General features: G+C 29.9%; 2 protein-coding genes across 2 annotated transcripts; one reads left to right on the top strand and one right to left on the bottom strand.

The window, feature by feature from the left end:
* Positions 1-9,525: 9,525 nt before the first annotated feature.
* LOC107487172 (plastoglobulin-1, chloroplastic) lies at positions 9,526-12,622 on the top strand. The gene is made up of 3 exons (XM_016107774.3): positions 9,526-10,194; positions 10,633-10,828; positions 12,057-12,622. The coding sequence occupies exons 1-3, from the start codon at positions 9,617-9,619 to the stop codon at positions 12,363-12,365; spliced, it is 1,083 nt and encodes a 360-aa protein (XP_015963260.1). The 5' UTR covers positions 9,526-9,616; the 3' UTR covers positions 12,366-12,622.
* Positions 12,623-13,318: 696 nt separating this feature from the next.
* Positions 13,319-15,562, bottom strand: LOC107487173 (uncharacterized). The gene is made up of 2 exons (XM_016107775.3): positions 15,248-15,562; positions 13,319-14,233 (listed from the first exon to the last, which is right to left on the bottom strand). The coding sequence occupies exons 1-2, from the start codon at positions 15,376-15,378 to the stop codon at positions 13,777-13,779; spliced, it is 588 nt and encodes a 195-aa protein (XP_015963261.1). The 5' UTR covers positions 15,379-15,562; the 3' UTR covers positions 13,319-13,776.

Genomic DNA, 15,562 nt, shown 5'->3' with positions numbered 1-15,562 from the left:
AATAAATTATTTATTAATAGTAATGTTAATATGTGTCTTTAGCTAAATTCATATATTATTGTGTGAAATCCTCATCTTGAAGAGAATGAAGCTCGACGTTACACGTAAGCCTTTTTCTTTTTCCTATATACCATACAGAAGTTATTTGTTAATTTAGAAATGTAAATGACATCATATGAATAAAGCAATACATTGTACATATACTCAGTGTGTTCAAATCAAAATCGATCCAAATTAAACTGTTTATTTAATTCGATCCAAATCAAAAATCGATTAAAATCGTACTAATTCGGATTTGATTGGATTCTATTTTTTGCAAATCGCTGAATTGATCATATTTCGAATCTACTTTTTATAACCGATCAAATCCAATCCAAACCGCACAATATGTTATAATATTATTATTTTATTATTATATTTACAATTATACTTATAACATGTTCAATTTGTTATACATTTTTTTATTATTCATGTATTATTATTATTTAATAAATATTTTATGTTCAAAATGTTATTTATTTATTTATTTTAACTAACCTATAACTTTATTTCTATTTTTATGTTATCGTTGGCTTTTTAAGATATTGTTAAAACTTGTTATGTCATTGTTGATTATTTAAAATTTGATATTGAGACTTATTATATGTATTTAATTTTTTTATTTTAAAAACCGTAAATCCAAACCGATCCAAACCGCTTGTAATAAGATCAGATCGAATTTTCAAAAAAAAAATCATCCAATTCAAACTGCACCGCACATAAATTAAGCGTTCAGATTGAATGATTTTTTTCTTTAAAACTGAACCAAACTGCACTATGAACACCTCTACATTAACTATTAAATTAATTATTATATATTTATGTATTTTTTTATATTTTAATATATATTTTATATAAATAATTAATTTAATAATTGATTTTTTTATCTACTTAGAATTGTTGATGCTTATTGTTCAAGGATGTATACGAGTCCTTAGATATTGCAATAAAGTAGAGTAAAAGCATTTTTTGATGAAATAGAATGATTGAACAATGAGCATGTAACATGTGAAGCAGATTTATTGGTTGGTCAAACTTTTTTTTTTTTTTTGTTTAACAAATAAAATCAAGTTTAGTTAAACAATAAATTTTACTATTTGATCAAATTGATTTACTCATTTTCTTTTAACAAATAAAACCAGTTCTATGTTTAATAGCTCAATATCACTACTCCCGTGCACTCAAATTAAAGAAATAAGAGGCTCGATGTATTTTACGATAAAACATAAAAAAATAAAAATAGAATAACTAGCTAAGATCTCAAAAACCCATTTAAATAATGGTGTATATGATTTTCTTCTTTGCACTGGGATAGTGTAATCTTCATGATTCATTCCTTAAATACGAAACTGATAATTCGAAGAAGAATCAACCTCTGATTAGATTAGAATCGCAAGTAGGTATAATAATTTGCAAGAATTTTTAGAACAAGTGCTCCACAAGCTCACATGTCAAGAGCGGTCCAACCGATTAATGTTAGGCGGATGGATGTGTCTATATATTTCATATTATTTTCAACTAAACCGATGAAGGACTAATTTATAGAAAATATAAAATTTTTTATTTAAAAATTTGTTATTTATAGTTGTTGCATGTGTATAAAATACAATTTAAATTTCAACACTTATTTAAATAAATTAATAACAAACAAATAAATGTTAGATATATAAAAAAAATATATTGTCAAATTAATTATTAATATAAAATATATATTAAAATATAAAATATATATTACAAATAAATTAAATAACATATATATTTATACATAAATATATAATAATTAATTTAGTAGTGCATTTTGTATATACATAATTGCAGTTTGGTTCAGTTTTAAAGAAAAAAATCATTCAATCTGAACGCTTAATTTATGTGCGGTGCAGTTTGAATTGGATGATTTTTAAAAAAAAATTCGATCCAATCCGATCCAATTTCAAGCGGTTTGGATTGTATTGGATTTGTGGTTTTATAAATTAAAAAAATTAAATACATATAACAAGTTTCAACATCAAATTTTAAATAATCAACAATGGCATAACAAGTCTCAACAATATCTTAAAAAGTCAACAATAACATAACAATAGAAATAAAATTATAGGTTAGTTAAAATAAATAAATAAATAATATTTTGAACATAAAATATTTATTAAATAATAATAATACATGAATAATAGAAAAATGTATAACAAATTGAACATGTTATAAGTATAATTGTAAATATAATAATAAAATAATAATATTATAAGCGATTTTAATTGGATTGGATCGGTTATGAAAAGTAGATTCGAAATCCGATCCAATCCAACGATTTACAAAAAATAGAATCCAATCAAATCGATTTAGTGCAGTTTTAATTAGTTTTTAGTTTTAATTGAATTGGATGAACGATTTAATTTTAATCGGTTTAGATTTGAACACCTACTTATAGTAACTCTACCCATTATTCTCTACCAGGACAACAAATTATTCTCGACATGGAAAGCCAGGGTATTTTTCAGAAATAAAAAAATTCATATTTTCCCAAAACTATTTTTGAACTTTAATTTTCTAAATACTATTTTTTTGTTAGAACAAGTTTGCCGCACTTTTATCTTATTTTATCCAAACATAATTAATAGATAAAAAAGATCTTTTTAGATGAGATATTCAAATATAAAATCACGATTTTTTAAAAAATGACGTCCAAACAAGGCCCATTTTTTTCAAAGTTACGGAGACTCGAACCCACAACCTCAAAATGAGTATGAAAAAACTATGCCATTTGAACTATAATTTATTGGCAAATAAGCCCATTAAATTGATAAAAAAGATCTTTTTCATTAAAAAAGATATTTTTTATTTTTTAACGTATTTGATATATTTCTAGTAATAAAAATAAAAATACTAAAAAAATATTATTTTTAAAAGATATATTTTTTAAAAAAATATAATTTTCATTTAATAAATAAACAAAAAATATTTTTATATGAGATATGAAAACTTAAAATTAATTTTACTTTTATAAAAAAATTGCTTGAAAACATTTTTTTTTTTGTTAAAAACTTACCCAAATAGGTCTAAAGATGATTATTAAAATTATTAGTTTCTGTCTATTAGTTTGAATAATTTAATTATTTATTTTCTTAGATATTTTAAATTATTTTTTGATTCAATTTTATATATAATTTATGTTTTTATTGTTAGCTCATATTTTTTTAGAGCACGTTTTTTAACTGTGTCAAAATAAATAACTTTAAAAAAATTATATTTTTTATATCTTTATATGAGTGGTGGTTAAAAGAAATGTAGAAGACCTAAAAGTGAAAAACACGCGCTGTGTTTGCTTATTTTTTTTATTTTTTTTTTCCCTAGCGGTATGCATTTTTACCAAGGCAGTGATTAGCAAAGGTAAGGAAAATATTGACTTGCAAGAAAAGAGAAGCGTTGAAGGACAAGATTCTATAATGGTCAAACAGATCAGAACCGTCCATTCATACGATGAACGTGATCAACGGCTATAAGAGTTTTTTTTTTTTTGCATGGCGGAGATTGTGATGGCCCCCCGTGGGAGATGATATAACGTGACAAATTGACACTGAAACCAGTGAGAAAGATGGGAGAAGAAATTGATATCCATGGATGTCAATTTCAATGTGGGGGACCACACCATCCATCCCAAAAAGGCCCCTTATATATGGAATTAAATTTTGGGTATAGAATCCAGACAGAGGATATTATTGCATTTCATGAAAAACTTTAGCAATTATGAAATATTCTGCAATGAATTTTAATTTTTGCATCATGAGTGGGGAGCCCAAGTTCCTGGTTTATGGTTGGGTCAAAAATGACAATAATAACTGGGGGGTTGCTTTCAAGCATTTTCTTGGCACATCTCAAAATACGGGGTTTCGTTTATATAGTGAATGGTTTAATTTGTGGTTAAATTAAAAAAAGAAACTATGTCATAGATGTATCTAGTAATAGTAAGAAATTAAGAAGCGATGAGTGTCAGCGTTAACAAAATAAGGGTTGGATTATGTGGTAATGTTTTCATTTGAGGGATAATTAATCATTGTGGGAAGAGATTGGTGCAAAGTGCAAACTAGTTTGAGCAGACATGTCATAAACACGCCAAAAGAAAAACCGGGATAAAAGTGGAATTTTAATCTATTTTAGGGAATCATCTATCTATGAAAATATATTATTCTCGTATTCATTTGAAGTTTTAAAATCTAAGTCCTATGAATATTTTATTTCTCAGAAAATTAATTGTCAAATTTTGAAATTTAAAAATATGTTATATTCTGATTATTATATTTTTTGTTAAAGAGCTTCTTCTTCTTCTATTGGTGTTGGCGTGTTTTAGAAATTAAGAATATATTTCTAGAACAAAAATGTGTATAATAAAACAAGCATATTCATAATTTGTTATTAAAAATATTAAAAACAATTCCCAATAATGTGTACTATTAAACAAACAACTTTTTTAATACTCGAGCATCATATTACTAAGAAATGTTCTTAAAATATCTTTTTAAGGCTTTTGTATGTGTTAGTCAGTGTTTGATCCGGCATATTGTCACTCACTGAAATAATTAGTGTGTGTTTGAAAAGGTATTTGGAGAAAGGGATATATTTTTTTCAGAATTTTTTCTTTATTTTAAACGTCCTGTTTGGATAATAATAAAAAGAATTTTATAAATCCCAATTATTTTTCGTTATATTACTCAGAATTATATATCTCTTCTCAATTTTAACATTCTTTTTAAGAATGACATTCATGTTGATTGGTTTTGAATAATATCACAGCGAAGTACGCAATATGCCTCAAAGGTTCGATTTTATGTTTAGATATTTTCCCAAAGGTCTAGCTAGAAGCAATATAATCCAGTTTTGTTTTCAATAAAACAAAAATAAAATAATGACATCACGTTTTACATTTAAAAATACACTTTAATCAATATTAATCATATCATTTTTCCAACATACTATAAAGTATAAACAAACTCATCCCATTAAGAATAAAGCTCCATCAAAATCGGCCTATTTTACTTATCAGACCTCTTATGAGATGAGATATAAGGAGAGAAGTTCAACTCTACTTGTCTAAATAAGTAATTGACTTTTCAAATTTCTCCTATTATCTTTATTTTATTTAAAATATAGATCTCAATAAACTCCTAAAATAAAAATAAAAATGGTTATTCACTAATAAAAATAAATCTACTTTAAAAGGTAGTTATCTTACCTATTATAAATACACTGACATTTATATCTAAGTTCCAATCTACTAAAAATTAGCTTAAATCCCTTGCTAACTTAAATATCGAAATCTCTTGCGAATATCATCTCTACCTTTTTACAAAAAAAACCTCGGACGGCGATACATCAGTCAAAATAAGTCGGACATCATATAATTTATAAATATAATATATAATTTCAAAGGTTCAATTTATAAAAACAGAAACAAAAAATTAATTAAATATTTTCTATAAACCAACAACATATTTAAAGTAATATATTTAGTTTTAAATACACCTGTCTTTTTCGTCCGTCTATTTCCTTGATCTACCCGTAACTAATTAGCTATTTTAATATGGGGCAAACCAAAAAAAATATTCTCAAATTATTTTATTATTGATAAAAATATTTTTAAATTTTATTATTAATAAAAATATTTTTAAATTATTTAAAATATAATAAAAACATATATTTATTCTGTTAATAAAATATGTCTCTAAATATTGTTTGGTATTTTTGGCACCCTTTTTAATTAATTGAAGCTATTTTTATTAAATTAAAGAATATTTTTGTCAACGGTAAAATGATTCGAATATATTTTTTATAGTTTACCTTTTAACACGTGATGATAGAATATTTTCAGTTCCTTATTTTGTTTTTAATTTTTATATTCCCTTCTGGATCTAATAACTTGCTTTGTTGTATAATCAAATACTCTCCTGAAATGGAAACTGAACCAACATTTCATATTTTATTCATTTGTCCAAGATAGCAGTACCAGCATTTCATGTTTAATTCGGTAAGATATTATTATATACGAATAGAAGTTGTTATGCAAGTAATTATCCAATAAGATAAAATATAAATTATTAATTAACAAATAAAAGCAAAGCGTAGAAAAGATAAATCAGTGATTCAAAATGAAACTTTCACATATATTCTCATTCAAAGAAGTTAACAGGTCCCTCTTCACAAAATTTGGAATATGTACAAAAAGATACATTGAATGTACTAAACAAATTTAAAAATAAAAAATGGATATTTACTGAAGAATTAATCATCATTTAAACGTAGCATGAATCCGGAGCATGCAATGATGTACTTCCAGTGAGAATCTAAACAAGAAGATAGTTTAATTTTAGTTTTATGAAACAAGAATCATTGAAAACGAGCAATAAATACTAGTCAACGAACCATATAAATTATGGGTCTAGGATAGTTAAACCACTGGTATAGGATGTTGCAATAAATTTGTACGAACAATATGATCCTCTCTATTAGTCCATCTATATCTTGGGATTTTATATTTATATTGGTTGGTTGTTCAAATATTTACTAGGAAGCATTCAGACTCATAATTTCTCCATATATTAATTATAAATCATAGGAGCATGCCTAGCATAACAATATTCATACACCTCCTTAAAGTTTCGAAGCCAGCCAATACGGAATTTTGGCATTGAATTGAAATCAATTGAATTTTGTCCAAGGACCGCACAATAGTCACAAGTATCTTGAGTTACATTCACACATTTTGCAAAACATTAAATATGGATTGCTCTGAAGTGTTACCTGAAATTGGATTAATTTTTAGGCCTAGATGCGAGGTTAAAACACCTAAAGTTGTAAGTATGAATAAATGACCATTTATATTCATAAAAGATAAAAATATTGATATATGTATCCACATTCGATCGAAACTAAACTTGTACCACGTAAAATATATTTTGTGTGACAAAAATATCCTATGTGGCACTCTAATCCTCCAAAGACAGAGTATTTTTGCCATACGAAGAGCATCTTGTATGAGTACAAGTTTAGTTTTGATTTAGTGTGGGTACATATGTCAGCATTTTTATCTTTTATGAATACAAATGATTATTTATTCTAAGTATTAATTTGTTTGTTGGATGGTGATTTATTTGATGTTCTTTTTTGAACTTAATGCATGTACTTGCAAGAAATTTTAATTTCGCAAAAGTTTTAGTAGGTTTTTAACAAGATTGAATTAAAAAAAAATACATATGATATTTATGATATTTATAGAATAGTATATTATCACTCTAAGTTGAATCGAATATAAGTTAGATGGCTCATATCTAAAGTTAGTCCGACTCGCCTGGATTTAAATGGTTATGTTGAACTTACTTTGTAGTTTGTATAATTCACTTATAAGTGTCACTCATTCTTTTAGTGAGAATATGAACTAAATTATATTAATAGGCCAGGTATAATCAAAAGTAAATGATAAAATTTAGTCAAAACTACTTCACCTTGTTAAGTGATTTTTCTCAAAACCCTTACTATTCACCTCAAAATAATAATTATTTTTTATCCCTGCTGCCTTTAATGGCAAAAGCCCAAGGCATTTCCCCAATTTTTGTAGTAAAATTAAAAGAGAAGAATACAACAAAGTTTAATCATGCAATGCAATGTTTCAGTTGCACATTTTTATGCTTGCAAACAAATGCTAGTTGAAGTACTTGATATCCAAAATGTGGTTCATCAATCATCAGATGTGAAATCTAGCCACTTCTATTAGTTGTGATAAATTTGTCATATAACAAATACCGCAGTCTCTATCCATATTCATAAAATATTATGCAGTCTCTATAAGTAGCGTTTAAAAAGATTGAGATTGAGAGATAAAGATTAAGAGACAGAAATTAAAATAAATCTCAATATTTTGTTTGGTGTAAAGTGAGAGACAGAAATTGAAACAAGAATGAAATTTTAATTTAATTTATACAAAGAATAAAATTGGAATTAATTAATTAAAATGAAAATATTTTAGGTATAAAATGTTATTAAAGTTTCAGTCTCCATTTTTAAAAATTTTAGTCCTTTGTGTCTCTACTTTTTAGAGGTACCGAAATACTAACATTTTAGAGACAGAAACAGAAATTTTAGTATCAACTTTTAAACTAACAAACATAATATTAAATATTAGTCTCTCAGTATTTATCTCAATATCTCAAAACAAACGCTAAGTAACGAAAAATAAATACCAAAAACGATCCCTACATTCACGATTTCACGTTTTATGCAAGCTTTTTGGTCTAATACATAGACTGCACAATACTAAAGAGTAGGTTCAGTAGGTTGGGCTCATTTACACTCACAAACTAACCCAAAGAAAATTTTTTCTGAAAAGATTCATGGCCCAACTAAAACAAGAAACCTAGTCCAAATTCGAAACTAAAATCTGACCACCAAAACTGTATCCCTGTTTCCAATCCAATACAGACCATTGAAAAGTACAAATATACCCCCCAAAAGACAAATGTTTTTATCCTTTTGAAAAAAATCAGACACTACGCCTCTTCTACCAGACAAAGTTGACACATGATCCACCACAAACATTTTTCACATAAATACTTTTTGTAAATATAATAATTAATAACATTACAATTAAATATTCTTTAAATATTATTTTTTATTTAGTCTTCAGGAAAAAAACAAATAATTCTCCTAATTTTTTAAACAATTAATATATAAAAGTAATTATTTAAATTAATTAAATTTTAATATATTTTTTAAAAAATTAAATAAAAATTAAAAATTAAAGAATGACTAATATTTTTCAATTAATAAATGCATCAGCATGTCATTGATGCACACTATATATTTGAATTATTACCCTAACTATTCACAAGAATTATAAAAAATTATAAAGACCGAACCGATTATTACATCAATAGAATTACCTATTTAAAAATTTAGGTAAAATTCAATTGAAATTAAACTAAATATAATAAAATAATATATTTATATATAAATTATATATTAAAAAAGTAAAAAATATATTTTGTTTGGATTTTATGATTTTAAGTTGGTTAACCATTAAACACAATATTGACTAATTTTTTTTTATTTTTACACGAATTTATTATCAATTAATTGTTTAACTAAATCGAAATAATTTGATGACTCATTTCCAACTAATCTAGTTAAATCAGTAAGTTCGGTCCGAGTTTTAAAATATGCTTTACATGATTAATCCTTAAATAAAAAAATTTAAAAATTATACAATTAACTATCAATAATTTTTGTATTAGTATAATTTGATTATTTAAAAAATATATCCTCTTAATTATTAAAAAAATTAAAAAATTTATTATTTTTTATATTTTTTATTTATAAAATTAATGATAAGATCACATTTTATTCTGTTAATAATTAAAAAAAATAGAGAATCCGTTTTTGATTATTTACGTAATAAATAATAAATATTTGTAATTTGTACTATCTTTGATTTTGGGTGATTCTAGACTTGTAGTCTTCTAGCATCGAAGCAGAAACACACGTAGTGAAAGAAAGAAAGACTCGGAATTCGGAAGTACAAACTAAAACACTTCCAATGGCTCAACTCTCCTCTTTCGCGTGCACCCCACGCGTCCCTTCCACCACCTCGCAAAACCCTAATTCCCTCTTTCCGTTTTCTCTTTCTCCCCTTCGCTTCCCATTCCCTCTCTCTCCTCGCTCTCAAACCTTCCCTTCTATCCGCCTCGCCGCCTCCTCCCCTGCCGACGGTGGCTCCGGCGACGTTGACAAGGCCTCCGCCAAGATCTCCGATGAATGGGGTGAGGATTACGAGCCCGAGCCCGAAGCGGCGTTCACCAAGCTTCCCGATTCTGACCCTCCCAGGGACGAAGATGAGTGGGAGGAAGGAGGACGTGATGGCGACGGCGGTTACGTCGACGGCGGAAACGGAACTCCGGCTGCCACGCCTAAGGATGTTTCGGCGGAGGAGGAGGGGAAGCTGGAGGGTCTGAAGCGGGCTCTAGTGGACAGTGTTTATGGGACTCAGCTCGGGTTTCGGGCAGGGTCGGAGGTCCGGGCCGAGGTATCCGAGTTGGTGACTCAGTTGGAAGCGGCAAACCCGACACCTAACCCGGTTGAGGAACCCGCGCTTCTCGATGGAACTTGGGTGTTGCTGTAAGTCTGAGCTGAATTTTATTCAACTATGCTTTTCATGTTAATGCATATTTAGTTATGAATAGTTGCAGCTCAAGTGAACTATGCTTCTCGTTGAGTAATGAAACTTTGATTTTGATTTTGATTGATATGATCGTTGCATGCTGTTGTGTAAATGGAACATGCAATTTGGGTCATGCCTTGGGGAAATGGTTATAGGGTTTGGGACTGCATGCTTTCATTGGGGAGAAGAGAAAGGAAAAAAAAAAAAGAGATAATTTTTACTGTTTTAGGCAATACTGTGCTTTATGCTTATCTTGATGTATTCTGATTTCTGGCAGAAATAGTGGAAATTTTCATTGGTACTGAATATTGATGAATACGAAGCAAAGTCAAAATTTCTGTTTATTTTGTGACACATAATCCTTTCGGTTGCTGTGCTTTTAAAACTGATTTCAGGTACACTGCATCTTCGGAACTTTTACCTCTTCTAGCAGTTGGATCGTTACCTTTGTTGAAGGTGGACAAGATTTCACAAACAATCGATACTGGTAGCTTGACCATCATAAACTCCATCACATTATCTAGTCCTTTTACCACTTTGTCTTTCAGTGCATCTGCCTCATTTGAAGTTCGAACCCCTACAAGAATACAGGTATCTTCTCATGAAAAATTTAGTATTTCACCATCTCACAAATTAGAAAGACAAAATTTGCTTGACTCTTTGTTTTAACACCTTGAGGTGCCAAAAAGTGCATTCGTAGTTTAATTGAAGTTTATCCTTACAGTAAGGGAAAATGTAACATACTTGACTAGTTGACTCTATTGCATTATCTTACAGTAAATATTTGCTAGTGGAGCATTCAATCATAACATTCATAGTAAAAAGTCAAAGATTAAGAGGTTCATTGTAAAAACCCCTAAGCTGCCTGCTGCTAAGAGTGCCAGAGACCGAAAATTAGTCATATCTTGTATATCTTTGTCATGACAAATAGCAAGCTGGATGAGTAGGCTTTATGAATATTTTGCAATTATCTACTAGGTGTTTCAGCCTTAAGGTGTATCACATCTTAACCAAAAAACCATGCCTAAGTTAGCAAAGGTCAGAGGCACACACCTCCTCGTATGAGTGAACTGACTCAACCAGTTCTTAAATTAAGATTGATAAAGTGAGGAGGTTGATAAAGTGAGGAAGTGAGTGTCTAATCATTCTTAAATTAAGATAACGTGGCTCATAAATGATGGAAGTTATAAATTCAATGGTACTTAACGCCCTCACTTTATCACTTTACTGATCTGCTCACTTTAGAGGATCTTTTTTCATTACGCATGGATGCTGAATTCCGCTTTTGTGTTTTGGGATTTACCTCCTCCTGAGTTAGCTAGGATTCTTTGTGAAGATGATATATGGGTTACCTTACCCCGTTTAATTTGTATCTGGGTTCCTTTTGTTTTGGGCTTTTTCCCCGTTTCAATACCAAAAAAGAGTTATCTTTCTCTTTCTCTATTGAAACAACCTTAATTGAATAGCGAAACCGAATCGTTGCTCGGAAGAAATCCTTAATTAAGGCCTTCTTCATTCACCAATATAACAATAAGGTTATTTTAAAGTTCTCTAACTAAATTGCCTTTTTTAATAAGCTCTTGTATTATGAAAACTGACAATTGCGTTCTCTTATTTGTGATAATGTAAAAAAGTAAATTACATATGAATTATGATATAAGCTGATATGGTTGCATGCAAATGTTTTTGCTTTTCCAATGTTAATAGTAATAATACAATGGTGCAATCCAATGTTTGTTGTATCCTGCATGTTAAATAAGTTTCCTCAGCTTGCATAGATGACTAGAAAACTCTTGCTAACATTTCTAAATGCAAACAGGTTACATTTAAAGAAGGTTCATTCAATCCTCCAGAGATAAAGTCTCGACCTGAACTGCCAGAAGATGTAGACATTTTTGGCCAAAGGATCAGCCTTTCACCTCTGCAACAATCTCTTGGTCCTCTGCAAGATGCAGTGGCAAACATTTCACGTGCCATATCCGGTCAGCCACCTCTCAAGGTTCCCATTCCTGGTGAGAGGACTAGTTCATGGCTTATTACTACATATCTTGATAAGGACTTCAGAATATCAAGGGGAGATGGCGGTCTTTTTGTCCTTGCCAAAGAAGGGAGTCCCCTTCTTGATTAGTGGGAGGAAATATTAGTTCCTCCCTTCTCACCCACCCCATCCCCGTCCCCCAAAAACGGTATATAAAAAGGTTACATTCTTTTCTGATTTTGTTTTTTTTTTTTTTTCTTTTACCTCTCAAGTTGTTGTAATATTGTATATTTAAATATATAGTTGACAGGTTTGACATTCTCAGGCTGTAATTCTACAATGATTAATAAGTATTTAGAGGAGCCAAATCCTCTTTAAATAAAGTGGTATGTTTCAATTCATTATTATCCTGCTAAAATGTTGACTTGGGGAAGAATGGTGAAATTAATCAAATATACGCGAGGGTATATATATACAGAGAATGATAAAGGGGCTCTCGATCGTTGATCATCAAAATGAAGAAAACATTGAAGAGAATTTTTCAACCTGCCCTTGCTTACCATATGTGGTCAGTACTCAGTTGGTCCTGGATTTTAAAGTTCCTATCCTTAGGGGCTTTGGTTCTTGTTTTCTCTACACACCCAGTGTCCAGTGATTTAGAGGCTTACAGCTTTCTTACTCCATAGAAGTTTATTATATTTGTTTTCATGCTTTACAGATTGGGATCTTTAACTCCAAAAATCCATCTTCGGCACAACCTAAAATGCAACGAGAACGACTATAGTAGACAAATAGTAGCATACTTTGGTACTGGTTACTTCCGTCTAGCATTAAATTTTATAAGAAATAATTGAAGTGATTGAATGGTGTTAAAATTGTACTACCCATTTTTCCTACATCATTAGAGAGAAATGAATGGATTTTTTACCTCAACTTTTAAATGACCTTACCACATTTTTATTGGAATACCAAACAAAGAGTTGCACTAGTTGCCAAGAAAATGAAATCAAATATGAAACCTAAAAGCATACAATATATAAGAATATCATCATATATGATCAAGTCATGAAATTTTGTTTGTATCTTTGATTAGAAGGTACAGGTAGGATGAAGTTTTGGGACCTTTATTGAGTAAACTTGCACAAAACCTTATTCATAAAAATACAAATTTAATTACAAAAATATTGAATTTGGGCACACATTTGAATCCCATCAAGCTCGCTATCAGCTTCATTTTCTTTTCTCTTTCCCAAATGTAACTGAAATATTGTTCAGTTCAGTATTATTATGGACAACACCTGTGATATTAACAACTGGTTCTTCAACTAAAACTCAGAACAAATGCATAACAACTCGTCATGCAAAATGAAGCTTGACAGACCATAAAAAGTACAAAAGAGACGAGAAAAATAAAAACAAAAAACCTTAAGGCTACCATCCCCATCAGTATATGAAATTGCCACATAAACATCATTCTTTAACTACCTTTTCCTTTTCTTTTTTAAAAAATGGCCTAAACAAAAATACGGGTGACGTAAACCACTAGCAAAGAGATGGAGAGCTAGTTTCGCAGCATCCATTGCATGATGTCCTTCCTAAATACACTTCCTGACTCATTCATTCTATAATTTGAACTAGAGATTTCAGGAGCATAGATGCTGAGGTTCCTGCCATGGACACTAATCCCGGCAGGATTCGGTGGTCGAGTCATCCTTGAAATGGTAGGAAAAGGTCTTTGTCTCAACGAGGTAAAGAGATGCCTATCGGAGTCCTTCTTGAAGGATCCAAAATAACCAGTAGGCTTGTTGTTGGAAGCTCCAGTTGAATTCTTCGTCAGTTTTTCACTTGAGCTGCCACTGGGAAGTGATCCAGAAGGAGGACCTCGAATCCCAGCTGATGGCTTCATCCGATCTAGCCATCGCAAAATTGTGTTTCCAAGATTCCGTCCTGCTTCTATGTCTCTATCTTGAATGTTTTTATGAACTTTGACTACTACGTCAAATACAGCACGGGTCCGCCTGTGAAGCACCAAAACAATAGTTTAATAATGAAATTGTAAGACAGTGATGCATCCATACCAAAGCACTGAGGTGCATAAGTGAAACAAAACTCAGTAACAAATTACAACGATGAATAAAGTAAGAAACTGATGCTAATAATTGACCCCAAGAACTTTGTGATTTCAGAAGACAATAATTAAATCATTGGCTCTCAAATATTTGTAATAAGACACAGCTGTTATCCTCCAAGATTTCATATTTGGATGTAGCAATGCATTAACACAATCTAGTCACACAATTATTAATTAAATGAATCAACCTTTCTCCCATCCACCTTTCCATCAGTAATATTCACTTTAGAGTGTGTGTAAACAATTAGAAGTGCTATGAAATATAATCTACAAACTTTCACCAGGCCCCACAAATTTCGTTGTAATATAACCGTTGCTATGTCAAAGAAATAAATATTCAAGGCTTTTAAGCTTCTCCAAAGATACAAATGTGATCTACAAGAACTCAAGCTAGTATCTGGTTTTGTGGTATTTTTCTAATCACGAATAACGGGAAACATATAAAAAACCAAACATCCCTGCACTATGCTTGTGTGTGAAACAAATTAACAAACACCTAACCTGCATATTGAATAATATCTTCAAAGCTAATTTACAAAGACTACCTAAAGCAAAACCTGGAAACTAACAATGACTACACTCAAATCACACGTTTGGACAACAATCAAACCAGATGCAAACTTTACATAATTACATTTTTGGCATCATTTAGTTATCTATTGGTTATATATCAGAATCATCGATTGAATCCTTAAAATTCCTCTCAACTAAATAAACAAACACCGAAATGCACATTGCTGTCAATCACGTAGCTACCTAAAAACACAAATGAAAAGAAAAAATAATCATACTTGAGAGTATGTATCCATCAACAAGAATAATCACACACGCATTTCTAGATTCACGATTTAATAAACGAGAGCGAAAGAAACAAAGAAAGAAAGAAGAGAGGTATAGGTACCTGTGAAGGAAATCGCGGACCTTAGGGTGGTTAGGGCTAATGAGCTTGCGCTGAATCCTGAGGGCAAGCCTGTAAGTTCGTTTCAGACCCAGAAAATACGCAGTTCCAAGTGTTATCTCCCACAGCACCATTCTGATCTCTTCTCATATGAAATTACAATGTTTCACCTATTATATTTAATTTTTAATAATCATAGAGTAAGCGATGATGAAATTGTTTCCTGCTGCACAAGCTTGCTTTATTTTTAATATATTCTTTTTGCTTGTTCTCCACTCTCCCAGAAATTTCGTAACTTCGTTCTACGCCCTTTTTCCT

The sequence above is a fragment of the Arachis duranensis genome, chromosome 5 (assembly GCF_000817695.3).
Source record: "Arachis duranensis cultivar V14167 chromosome 5, aradu.V14167.gnm2.J7QH, whole genome shotgun sequence".
Lineage (NCBI taxonomy): Eukaryota > Viridiplantae > Streptophyta > Magnoliopsida > Fabales > Fabaceae > Arachis > Arachis duranensis.
This window is presented reverse-complemented; position numbering and strand designations above follow the sequence as displayed.